Source organism: Aythya fuligula, chromosome 20 (genome assembly GCF_009819795.1).
Source record: "Aythya fuligula isolate bAytFul2 chromosome 20, bAytFul2.pri, whole genome shotgun sequence".
Taxonomy (NCBI): Eukaryota; Metazoa; Chordata; class Aves; order Anseriformes; family Anatidae; genus Aythya; species Aythya fuligula.
The window spans coordinates 1,107,934-1,121,181 of record NC_045578.1 but is presented as its reverse complement, the minus strand read 5'-3'; the positions used below and the strand labels follow the sequence as shown (position 1 = coordinate 1,121,181).

Here is a 13,248-nt window from a genome sequence, read left to right as displayed (position 1 = left end):
TGCCAAGAATCTTGCTGAAGCCTCATTTGGATTGCTGCTTGCTCTAAGCTAAGCTGAAAGGAGATGATGTATTTCAGAAACTATAACTTAATATCGTACCTTTGTAACACATCATATTGCATTTCAGAAGGCTTACACCAGAAGTCTCATTAGCAAAACTATTAAAACAAGCACACAGCTGGTAGAGAGCATTTTCTGTGCAGAAGAGTCAAATACTTCTAAATTTATAGTAGCAAAATTGATTACTGATTCTAACATCTGTTAGAAATTTTTACATTTAAATTCTCCTCAAAAAGTCACTTAGCGCTCAGAAACAGACGAGGCTCTACAAACCAGTCCCTCCCCCCAGTAACCACATAAATAATCTCCATGCAAATCAAATGTGCTCTTCTCATAAAAGAAATCATTACTGTCATATATTACACAATCATCACTACAACATGCTTAAGATGCAACTCAATGTATTTACACTATGTTTGTAATCACACAGAAGCCAAGGGTAACTTTGAAGAAAGAATCATATTGGAAAAGACCAAAGGAAATAGCAACAGATGCAAGACTGAAAACATTTAAATATGCAAGTTGGTGTCATCGCTGAGAAACGTAAAAGGAACTACCTGTAAGCAATGTGCCAGCACAGAACTGGAAGACATGAGACATTTCATATTTCATGCCTTTCTCTGGACAAAGCACCTCTATCACCCTATGGCAAGGGGGACAGAGCCACAGGCACCGAAGTCCTTGGAAAGCCAACATCCTATCAAATATGTGATAACCTAGGACAAGCAGAGCTAAGAGTTTTATTTTTTTTTGGTCCTTTTTAGTGGGAGGAAAAAAGAGACTTTTGCTACACCGCACCCACAGAGCCATGACCCTGTTTCTCTATGAAATCTTAATTTCTCTGAAGAAGGAAAAAATGAAGGCAAGGTTTTACCCAAGATTTAAAGCAAGAGTTGTATATGATGTATAAAGACACTGAACTCCAGAAAGCACCAATAAACCACTTCTTTTGCTTTTTGTGACCCTCCTGGAAGGACAGGAAGGATAAGGTTCTGCCTCATCATCAGTTCCCACAGTGCCATAACATCTATTAACCTAAAGGGTTTTTTCCCCTGTTTGCTTTGTGCATGGCTCCAATCTGTTTCAGAGAACATTGGCACCTGTCCCCTGAAAGTTAAAGCAGTTCAGCAGTGCCTACTCGGTGCCTGGCAGCACAGCAAGTTCTGAGCCGACTGGACAGGATTTATCATGATTAAGTCAAGAAGACACAGACAGAAGAGGTGACACCACGTCAAGGGTGGAAGAGTGCTCCTCAGAGCACCTGAACACCAACAAGGAATATTCCCCTACTGCTCAAACCCACAAGTGTCCAAGCAGTAGCATGCACTTGCTTCAAAGGTTATCTTGTGTTCCCAAAGACACAGAAATTGAAAAATGCTCAGAGATGGTGCAACGTAATGCTGAACCACAAACAGGGCACATCCTGCTGCTATGCCCATCACCGATTTTTCTCTAGTTATTTTCAGTGCACTTGGGTAGAAATAAGCACTTTTGCAATACTGGGTCACTGCATCGCCACTTCACATACCAGCAACAGGGTGTTTCGCATTTTTCTCAGTCAACGTCCCTATTGCTTGGGAAAACGTCTGGTGATTTATCATCAGCAAGAATAACAGTTTTCAAGTCTTGCTCAACCCACAGAACCTGTTGGAGTAACACTGAGGGAAACAGAGCACAAAGTCAGAAAAGTAAAATGGATCATAGGTCTGCTGGTGTTTCAGAGCTCACAATGTCAGCTCCGTGTTCTCATCATCAGGCAACACATTTGGTTAAAGGTATTTTTGGAAAAAAAAAAAAAAAAAAAAACATCAGCTTGATAAGAAAATTATGAGGTATGGAAAATCTATTTTTTCCCTCCTGAGCTTCTGGACATTTGAAATTAATTTGCACCTCATTTCTCATTTGGATACCGCATTATGAAAAAGCAATGGCTGGAAGAAATTCCTACCACTGGAATACAGACTTCTCCCCCCTAGCAGAGAAGGATTCACATTCTTAGCGCTTCTTCCAAATGCCTGGTCCATCAACTTGGGTCATCTCCCAGTTGTTCTGATGAACTAAAGGCTGTCAGAGGATGAGTCTATGAGACTTCCAAAACGTGACATTCAGAAAGGGCATATTCTAAATTGTACACAGCATCTTTCTTCTTCCTCTCGATTTGATCTGGAGGATGGAAGACATGATGAGAAACAAATGGAGCCTTCTGGGAGTCCACCTGCTGTTTAACAAATTCCTCTCTCAAGAAACACTTCTTGGCATAGAAAACTCAACACAAAGATCATCTAAATGAGAATTCCTCTAGGAAGGATAACACTTGAACCACATAGCAGGGGACAAGGACAGGGTTCCTTCCTGTTTGTTGCAGAAATCACAAAAGTTTTTTTTTTTTTATTCCTGAACTTCCCTTGCAAATGCCGTAGCAACTAATCACTAACATGCTGCATGATGCTGTGAAAGCACACTGGGAACAATGCATTATTAAATTCACTCCTGTCTCTAACTGCCCATCCCTGCAGCACCAAGCACACAGCCACAGAACAGCCAGGCTCTCTACCTGCCAGTGGGCATCATGCAAGCAGGAGCAGCACTTGCCAAACACAGAAGCGAGTGCAGCAAGGTACAACCATTTTGTTGTTTTTGTTTTTTCTTCCTTCCAAACTCCCTTTGCCCATTTCTGTTTATTTTTTAAAATGCACCCAGATCAAGCCTATCAGTGATTCTTATTAGCAGTGACTCATATCAGCTGCAATGCCAGCTTGTCTCAGTCTCAGGAGAATTAAATTGAATAAACCTGGATAGTTTGTCAGGCTGTGTGAAAATATTGGACTTGTATTTTATTTCCAGATATATTAGCATCACTTTCCCAACACAATGCATCAGCACATCACCATCCACTCTGAAATAGAAGCTGTATTTCTCAGGAATATCAGCAGGTGCGTTAGCTTTCAGCACTCCTCATTCATCACAGTCCTAAAGAAAGGTGCTTACAATCACAGGTGAACACCAAGCAGTGCACTTGGAAGGAAAACAGTTGCTTCCACCCAGAAGCAGCTCAAGATATTTTGTAGGTGCCACAACTACACGTAACATTAAATGAAAACTTATGAACAGCAACTTCCTTGAGACTCCTTGCTGCTGCCTGTGTTTGATGACACAATGTGCAGCTGAGCAGGGGCTGGCAGAACAGTGCATTACCCATTGGAGAAACTATTAATTGGCTCTTGTGTTATCAGTGTTTCAAGGACCCTTCAAAGTGCAGTTGTTTTTAGGAGAAAATGCACCTGCTAGCTGAGCTTTTTTTTTTTTTTTTTTTTTTTTCTTGTTCTTCACCTTGACCAGGGTATTTTTAGCTGAATGGACAGACTTGCCAATATTTTCACATTCAGTTCTTTGCAAAGAAATTTCTGACAACATGCGGCAATGGATGAACCCTATCTACCAGGGTCAAGAGAGACAGGAGAGCAAAAATCAGCTTCCCAAAAGACTTCTCCAGTATTTTTGCTTTCAGTATTTTAGTCCCCCTTCTTATTTCCACAGCTTCTCCTACTCAGAGTATTTAATGATAAAGTTTGTACTCAATTTCAGTCAGCTCAGTATTCGGCCTGAGATTTTGCTCAACAAGATCAGCTGGCACTTAAAAACAGCTTGATAAAGCTACCCACATGCCTTTGCAGAAGAAAGTGTCACTCAATTACACTGAGTCTCCTGGATCTCCTAATGTAAGCATATTTGGCAGAAAATGGTCCAACATTGTCATCTCAGAAGGCAGTAAATTTGATTCAAATGAAACAGTCTCTTGCCTGTTCATCTCAGCAGGTACATATAAACTTCTGCCAAAACAGTAAATAGCCGTACTTGTTTCCATCAGAGTGCAGTATCAGTAAACAAGTGAGGAAAGGCATTCATGAAGCACTTTTCTTATTAATTCATGTGATGCTGTGACCAAGAGTGATTCATTAATCACTATTAAAAACACTAACACGGTGGACTGAATTTTGAGACAACAGCAGCAGACACGAGCCTGTGTTTTCAGGTCACCATTCAGCTGTCTTGCACAGGCACAAAATACTGACAGTGCAAAGGGACACCCTTATAACTATGCTCAAATACACTATTTCAACTAAATCTTCCAGACGTAAGCAGATGCGCTTAGAACTATGTAGCAGGAGGGCAAGTAGAGCTAGGAATCTCCAGCACACAAATTACGACCTTTATGTAATTCAATTTCAAGGGAGCCTTTGAGAATCAGTGCTGAGTACTGTGTGGATTTACAACTCTTCCTAGGCTTCCCTGAATTTCTAATCTTTTGAGCAGCCATCAGTATCCATGTTCCATTCCATTATGAAATCTATTATCTTATAAACTCATCTCTTATCTTCACATCTTATATTCGTTATCTTAAACTTACAAAGTTTACTGTCCCATTTGACACATTCTCCTCTCCTAGTTATGGAATTTCTTCTCACACAGAAAACTGATCAACCATGCTGGAGTTTTACGTATTATACAACTTATGTGCAAAACATGCTGCTAACAGACCTCAGAGTGGATTCTGGATGTATCTTAAGACCCTCCATCCTCCACTTTTGTCCCAAGTAGGTAAGATGTAGAAGGAAGGAAAAAATATTCTCATATGGGTACCTTTTCAGACAAGGCCTTTAAACTGTCTAGAAACCTCTGCCAGAAATCCTTGAAGAGGGGTCGATCAATTCTTTTCAGGCTCTCTTTGGTGCTGGCATCCACGCTGACATACAGCTGCGTTACTGGCTCGAGGTTCCTTGGTAATAAAAAGAAGGGGATTGTTATTTTCAGATATTACTGTTAACTGAACGTGGGCATTCTTACCAAGGCATGTATAAAAATACAGCATCTGCCAACAAGCTGCTCTGCTGGTCCAGTAGCAACAGGAGCTATGCTGTATTCATAGGGAAACTCTTAAGGTTCAGCATTTCACACCACTGCCAAATGACCGCTCTTACCAGTAAGATGTTACAATTTTCTTTCAGCACTTAATATACCCCAAAGCTAAGAGTACCACATACAAAGGACATCTTTGAGATACAAGGTTATATTTTCCTCACTGAGCTGGAACATGCTTCACTGAAGTGTACTTGTAAAACACTCAGAAACGTTTCCCATTGCAGGCTGCCATGGGTTCATGCGAGGCACCGACTCCTTTTCACACCACAGCCCACATGGGTAAAAGCCATGAAGCTCAGCCCCTTCCCCTGACCTGCTATTCACCCTGGCCTATGGAAAAGTAAATCCATTCAACAAAAATACAACCTTAATTCAGCCAATTTCTACTGCTGGACACACTGAACTTACTTAGTTGCAGCTGGCATCATCTGTCAAATAATGTTTTGAAGGAAAATCAAAGCTGTTAAAAAAACAAAGTGCCACCCCCCTCCCCCAGTGTTCTCCTTCCACTTCCAGGACTCTTATTTCATATAAAGTGCATCTGGTTACACAGTGCTGGTGAACACAGCATCTGGGAGCCCAACACAGGTAACTTCCAGATGATGAAACCTCCCCTGCCCTGCTAAGAGCATAGGTCAAGAGGCTCTGCAAAGAGCATAATTCATTCCCTAAATCCCAAAGGGTATAAAAGAGAATGAGCAACGATGAAGTCCATTAGCAAAGGGATAATGAAGGACAAAAAAAAGGAGCAAACTAAAGCGAGCTCCCTTGCCACAGAGAGGACTGATAAGGTAGCAGGTGTAACACACACTCATTCCTCTGCTGTCCTCAGGGAGACAAAATGAGGGCCTCCAGCTCTTAGCAGTTTTAGGACAATGCTTTGCAAGTGTTTGTTTTTTTTTTTATGTGCATGTGTGAAGGCTGTTAATGAGCAGACTACAGTCCCAGATTGATTTGGTCCTTTAGAAGATGAGAACAAATTAGAAGCTATTGTTCAGCTGCCAAATGACGCCACCTAAAAATACACCAAAGTGCCTCACCCTCCCCAAAGGTGACAGGATGACAAGAACTGTCCAGAACAAGACCTAGCAGAGCTGTTAGCAGCCAGAAAATCCAATTACTCGACATGAACACTCAACCTATGTAAACATACTTTCTCAGTATGTATTTAGACAAAAGAATGAAATAGCCCAGAGCAAATGCAACATTTTCGGTTAAAAAAACTGTTTTGCAATTAAGCTTGTCTGGACTGCCAGCCCAAAGCCACAAGCTCCAGAAATGACCAAATGTTCTAGCCACGAGTGGACTGAAGTATTCAAATACAATGAACATAGCCAAAATACTTTTTGTCTTTCCTTAAAGCTACATTTGCCTAATTAGGAGACCCCAGTGAAGATGGAGCAAGTGTTTTTTTAAAACACGAGCTGAGAAAATCATCTCTTCTAGGGATCTGAATGAATCCCAAGGACAGGCAAGAGGCAGCAGACTCAGCACTGGAGAAAGCTAACTCCTTAAGATAACTCCTTAATCTCTCTCTCTCCTTAAGAGATGCCAGCAAGGGATTTCTGCCCCAAATTGCTGCAAACCAGAGCTGCCCACAGAGCTCTGCCATGGCCAGGAACCAGCATGACTTCCTGCACGCTCTCGCCAAACGGGGGACAAGGTAAAAGGGAAACCAGGGGTACACCCATCACCAGGGAGAAACAGCACAAACCGATCTTCCCTGAACACACCCAGATTTCATAATTAACAGGAAATTTAGTTGCACACTACTAGGATAGGTTTTTGAAAGTTTCTCCTTAATTTTGGGTTATAGTTTGCAAACTACCACAACTGAAGACAGCTGAGATCCCATCCAGGAGACCAAACTGAAATTCATGGCATTTACTATGTGTAAGATGAACTCATGCAGAAATCACAACTAAGTTGTGTAGCAGTAAACTGACTTCAGACCACCAGCCATGGGGTAGTTTTACAAGCAAGAAAAACAATGCAACTTGCTTAATGATACAAAAACCCAGAAACAACAATATAATAAGGAAATGCTCATTTTTGTGAGCAATAATGAGCATCTGCTCACTATTATTGATGTTCATAAATGCAGACATAGATGTGAGGGTTCTTGTTCACAGGCAATAATCAAAAACAATAAAAGAGGACAAGAGCCAGGTAGAATGAGCTCACACCAATGAAATCGCTTTTGCTTTATGAAAAAGTGTTTGTCTGGAGGCAGACGAAGCTGCAGCCCAAACACAAAGGAAGAGGAAGGCACAGGCAGTACCACGCTGGAGACCCACCAAGTCCCCCCAAAGCCAGGGAACACCCCAGACGTGCTCTGAGTTTGCGTGCTGAATGCCAGAGGTCATGCTGCCTATTTTAGGACCAACTTTTAGACTATAGCTCCCCTCTTCTGACAATAGAAAAATGAACTCGGTGCACACTTCAGTTCTTGTATTATGCAAGTCATTTGCTTTGATTAACCAAAGATCAGTTGCAACTTTTAACAACAGCAAGACTAGCATTTTATCACTTTGTTTCTTTTTAACAACATTCAGCAGATCCTAAGAGATCAGCTGCAAAATATAGTATGCTCTCCTTTTAAAATGCTATTTTTAGGAAGGAGCAATTTCTGTCTATCAGGCACATAATACATGACTTAAAGTAACTTGATTACACAATTATTCAATCATTTGGAATGCCTTTGTAGCGTATAATTACTCACTCAAAAATTGCATGCCCTTCCCCCCTCACTGCCATATTCAGACCACAAAAAGGAAGTAAAAAGGAAGCTCTCTCAGAAAGCACTAATATGGAAAGGCATTGAACTGAAATAAGCTGAGCAACATACCAGAACCACCCCGCATACAGCTGCACTAACTTGCTCAACTAACTCCAGGGATGGATTTTGTCAGCATTGTTAGCTGATGGTGTTCAAATCAGTTCCCAGCCACCTTGCAGCTCACACTACTGTGCAGAGCAAAGGCATTAACTATGTTTCCTTGCTATATTCCTTATTTTTGTTAAACATGGCCTGGTTGCTAACAGACATCTGAATCAGCAATGCTTCATATTTGTAAAAACTCTCTTGGAGTTCTTGAATTGTTGTGTGAATGTTTAGCACAAGTCCCTATGAAAGGGAGATAGTAACTACTGCTCCTGCTTCTGCAGATGAGGTTAACGTATTGCTGTGCTTCTCCTGTGCTCTTACACTGTGCTCTGGGTCCTGCTGCAGAGGCTGACCCGTACAGACCTTGGGTTTGAGCTGTTACGACTGTTTATAAGGCAGTCAGAGCAGATGTCAGACTGCAAAGGAAGCAGACAAACCATACAGACAACTTGCGTTTGGCCTGCTCTAGCTGTCAAACACTCGCGCCAGGTATCTGCATCCCCAAGCACAAGACACAGCTCACTTGCTGCTCTCCTTCCCTCACACCTCCAGGAGATACGATATTACATTCTCTTCACTTCAAGAAGTGATCACACTTTAAGAGATATAAAAAAGAAAAAATCAAGCTGGGAGAGAGAAAGATGAAGAAACACAGGGAGATTAAGGTTAAAATCGAACAGGTGCCAAGTAAGCTTTTCTTTTTTATTGTCAGCACTTGTGCAGAGCTGACTTGGACAAACGATAAAATGGCATTACAACAGAGGTCAGCACTGAAATGCCTTGGAACAGAGTTATTTTGTCCAGCCTTACCTAATCTCATCTGGAAACTGTGCGTTTGTAACGAGGAAGCTGGAGATATTGTGCTGGTGCAGGAGCTTCAGGAAGCGGTTGATCTCCGGGTACATGATGGGCTCTCCCACCAGTGACAGCGCACAGTGCTTTGCTGTCATTGCTTCCTCAAAACGATCTGCTTTTACTCCTGTCACTCCTGCAAAAAAGACAGAAAACTGGCATAAGTTGCATATAACCTCCTTCTGAACCATGCATCCATATCTAAAATATACCCTGTCACCAAGTAAAACCAGCTAGAGCCTTCCTGAACCAGAGAGAACACCAAGCCACAGACAGAGACCACCAAGACAGCTCTGCAGGAACCCAGAAAGCAGTGTATGGCCAGGCACACAAAATTCAGGGCTTTGTGTGCACAGTTAACTATTGCAAGTGATGCTTCTTAGTAACGTTTGAGTCAAACTTTCCCTTGCTAAGACCTCAGTGATGCTGCCTGAATGCTGAGACAAGCACAAGAGCAAGTTCAATTCCACTTCAAGTTGGCATTTAAAAAACAAATAGGTTCTGTTTCTCTCCAATGCTAACCACAGACTGTGTTCCAGCCCCACAAGAACAAACTCCTCAGTGAGGTGGGCCTGGCTCCTTTGAGCAGAGCCATAACCACCACGTCTGAATGAGCATCAGCCACCACGTACAATGCAACCCAACAGAGGACGTGCTCAAAAGAAACCTCAACACATGACACTGTCTTGAATAGTGAGAGGAGTTCCAGAACAAAGACAGAAAAGCGAGGAACTCAACTGCAGCATCCACGTGAAAATACCATCTGCAGGTTTAACTGACCCGAGTCACATTTACTGTACCCACAGGAGGGCAGGAGAGAGGTGAGCACTGCTCCTGCCCATCCGTATCTGACTAAGTGCTCAGCACCCCGTATGAAGCCATCTGACTACAAACAAGCTTTTGTTCCAAATGTGTCACTTCACATTTCCTTGATGTGCCTTGATGTACTTGAATAATATCTGAGGTTTCAGATTGGGGGTTGGTCTGTTTCAAAAAACAAAGACTTAAGTTTGAAACCAGGTCCTCAGCTCACCTCCCGTTGCCTAGACGCTGGAGCTCAAGCAGTACAGAAAATTACATGCTATGCTGCAAAGCCAAGATAAAAAGAGGTGTTCGTGGATATCGCTTCAGCCTCACGTAGAAAAGCTGGTTTGTGATCAGAGTGAAGCTTAGTGCATTTTAAACCAGCCAGGCTCTGTCCTGAATAGGTGACAGGACTAATGGTTACTCTGCAGAAACTTGACAGCGCTAAATGAGAACTTTATTTGAAAAGAAAGGAGCATCTCAACCACACACGGAGATTAAAGGACTTAACTTTTGTTTTCCTAAAGCTACTTTAGGTCATTTTGGGAATTAATTTCTCTCTCAGTATCTTGCAACTGGACTACAGTAATTACACTGCCAGCTTTATAAGCAGACAGAAGAAAGTTCCAACATCACGAAGTTCGAGAGTAACTTTCTCAAAATGGTTTACATCAAACCTGGCATACAGTAAATACACTCCAGAGGAGAGTAGAGGTTTTATATGCGATCATTTGACCACATAAATCACGAGCTAGACAGGAGTAAACTAAACAGGATTAGTGGGTACTCCAAGGAGTACATGAATGCTGCTGTACGTGTGGCTGCCCTACCACTCCAGCGCTCAGCCTCTGCCCCTGCAGATGAGCCCCCTTCTGTCTTCAGCCAGCAATGGACTTCAACAAAGGCAGAGTTCGGGCAGATTTCGCATGGCATGCGGCAAGTCCAACACAGGTGCAGGAGCTGGGAGCCACAGGAGCTTGAGATGCCTCTGCAAGAGCGGTGCACAGCTTCCAGCTCAGATCGCAGCGGAGCGTGCAGCCAAGTCACCTCTGAGCTGCAGATCTCCTTTGAAAAGCTGACTCCAGCTGCTCTCCTACTGACACACTTCAATTTCAGAAAGGAAAGCATCATCTGGCATGTCACCCTGTTCAGGCTGGCTGTCGGCTTCGTGCATCCCTCTGCAAGTACCTGTGCTACTGCCTGGGGGGCAAGGAACACATTTTATGCATGCTTACATCAAGATACACAGGTGTTCCCAGATCTCATTTTAAGACCTGTGTTTTGAGTGATTCCCACAAAACCGCTCCCTGTAAGCCGCCAGGATTTCCTAGTTTAGGTCATGTGCTTATTTGTTCATTTTTCCCCCAAGCTAAACAAGGGCTCTATTAGAGACACCCGCTCTTATTTTTTGAATTATGTTTCCATTCTGTGCGTGCCCTTCACAAGGGCACTGAGATTTACTAGTCACTATCTAGAAAAGGTATCCATCAAATAAACTGCTTCACACCTTCCCACCTCAGCTCCTTATAAGGAAGATGTGTCTCCATAAGTTACTCTAAGAGAGAATTATGTGACATTAATTAACATCTCCAGTCTTCAAAACTTGTACACACTATGGCAACATTAAAAGAGGGAAGAAGGTATCTTTAAAAGCATGCAGAGAGACTCTTGCAGGATGAAGAGCTATCCTCTAGGATACGTTATAGGAGAGAGGGTCTGCAAATATTTTTTGTTCTTTCAGGGAACATCTTATTTTTACTACAATGTGTGCAGATAACAACGCAACACAATAACTCTCCTCTCCCTCTGGTGCACAGAGATGTCTGTACCAGAATGCAAAGCTGTGGTACTGGTACTACGAATAGAACAAATTTATTCAAATGTTATCTGAGCAACATTACCAGACTCAAGAGCCATGAAGACGAGGACATTTCCCCCATGCTTTTCTTCTCCAGCAGCTCAAATTCTCTGCTCTACACTGGGATCAGCATTCAAAATCCTTGGCAGATGTGCACAGCACCCGGCTGGAAACTTGACCGGTGTCATTGGAGCAGCCCACGGAGCCCAGCTGCAATCCATCTTCCCTCTACACTCTCTCCCTCTTCAACAAAGCAATCTAGTCCATCACTCTGCTCAAACATACATGTATTACCTATTTATCTTAAAATCAATCATCGTAAAATCCAACCCAGTATTTGCGTTGCGCCGCTGGGTTTGCTGGAAGCAGTGGTGTCTTCTGCCTGAGCCACCTCCAGCCCAGACGGAGCACAGCTCTGGCAGGCGCACAGGGGGTTCCCCGTGGGTTCCCCCTGGGTTCAGGGCAACATTTCTAATCAATTTTGCTCTCACATGGTTCTATTCTAGCCATTTTTCACCTGCACCTCAGGGAAACAGTGTAAAATTCACGAAATGTAACAGCTAGCTACTGGTCTTAATTTTTTCCTGTTTTTCTTCTCCTGAAAACGCTTGCTCTTAGGCTCCCAAGACAGGGAGTACATTACCATCTATTACTCTGCAGTAACAACCCCCCCCCCTTTTTTTTTTTCCCCACTTTGCAACACAGTTCTAGTCCAGAGCTTTTTTTTTGCCCCCCTCCAGTCATTCTCCTCTCACAGTTCCAGGTCAAGGATAACTGTGCTGAGGAAGCATGTGCAAGTTTCAGGCATCGTTTGGGAATCTATTTAATGGAAAATATGCTCCAGAAGAGAGAATTGGACCGTCTTTACAGACCTCTCAACACTCTGGGAATACTTTCAGATGCTGCCAAGTCATGCTTGAGTCTTTCCTCCTTCCCAGCCCTTTTTGGGAATGCATCAAGGTGTATCATGGGGAGAAGAGGGTTACTCCAGAGTTTGAAGTTGGGTTTAAACCAACTCCTGTACTTAGCTTTCAGAAGGCAGGGCTTTCAAACAGCTGCAGAATAAGCTGCTTTTCACCTTCTTGTAATGCAAACATGAACACATTTTCTGCCATACAGGAGCAACGTTTGCATCACACTGCAGTGCACCAACACTGCATGCAGGAATTGCCCTTGACTCACACAGAAACGCACCCCGTGCTCCATCACAAACTGCAGGCAAACCCAGTCATCATCTGAAACAGCACGTGGCTTTTTTCAAGGTGAATGTAAGTGACGATTTTGAACTCAGGTCCTATCTGATAAAAGAGGATATATATTTTTAATTACTTTCAGAACTTTTGATTTTAACAGGTATAACACAAGTCACAGAACTACTGGTCAGAAGGGACTGCCACAGGTGTCTGGGCCAGGCTCCTGCTCAGAGAGGACAGCTGCCAACACTACTGGGGCAGTCACAGATTTGCTTAGAAGTCTTGAAAGCCTCCAAGGCTGGATGGTCTCCCCTCCTCTCTGGGGACCTGTCCAAGAGCTGCACCACCTTCCCTGTGCAAGCTTATTCTTATGTCCAGCCTGAATCTATCAAACAGCAACCTGCCTCTGTTGTCCCTTCGTCTACAATAGCAGGAGGGTCTCCTCCCAGCAGTGACAACAGGGCGATGACACCCTCACAGAACTTTCCTCTTCTTGCTGAGCTCCATGTGTCCCCATCAGCCCAAAGAGCAGCTCTCTCGAGGTGCTGCTGAAGTACAGCTCTGCTGGTCAGTGCGCCTGTCACCCCCCCCTAAATTAGTACTGCCTGCAAAGCTGCTGGGGGTGTACTCAGTCTCATCATCCGCTCATGGAGATGTATAACACAGGCTCCTGG

The 13,248-nt window shown here is 43.2% G+C and overlaps 1 protein-coding gene across 2 annotated transcripts in view; it reads right to left on the bottom strand.

Annotated features, from left to right (window-relative positions):
• Positions 1-13,248, bottom strand: part of LOC116497463 (S-adenosyl-L-methionine-dependent tRNA 4-demethylwyosine synthase TYW1-like) — a 104,057-nt gene that overhangs the window by 43,432 nt on the left and 47,377 nt on the right. For both annotated transcript variants that reach the window (XM_032201212.1, XM_032201213.1), the window contains exons 12-13: positions 8,678-8,855; positions 4,702-4,837 (exon numbers count right to left, since the gene is read on the bottom strand). In XM_032201212.1, coding sequence (XP_032057103.1) covers positions 4,702-4,837; positions 8,678-8,855 — 314 coding nt within the window. The remainder of the gene's footprint in view (positions 1-4,701; positions 4,838-8,677; positions 8,856-13,248) is intronic.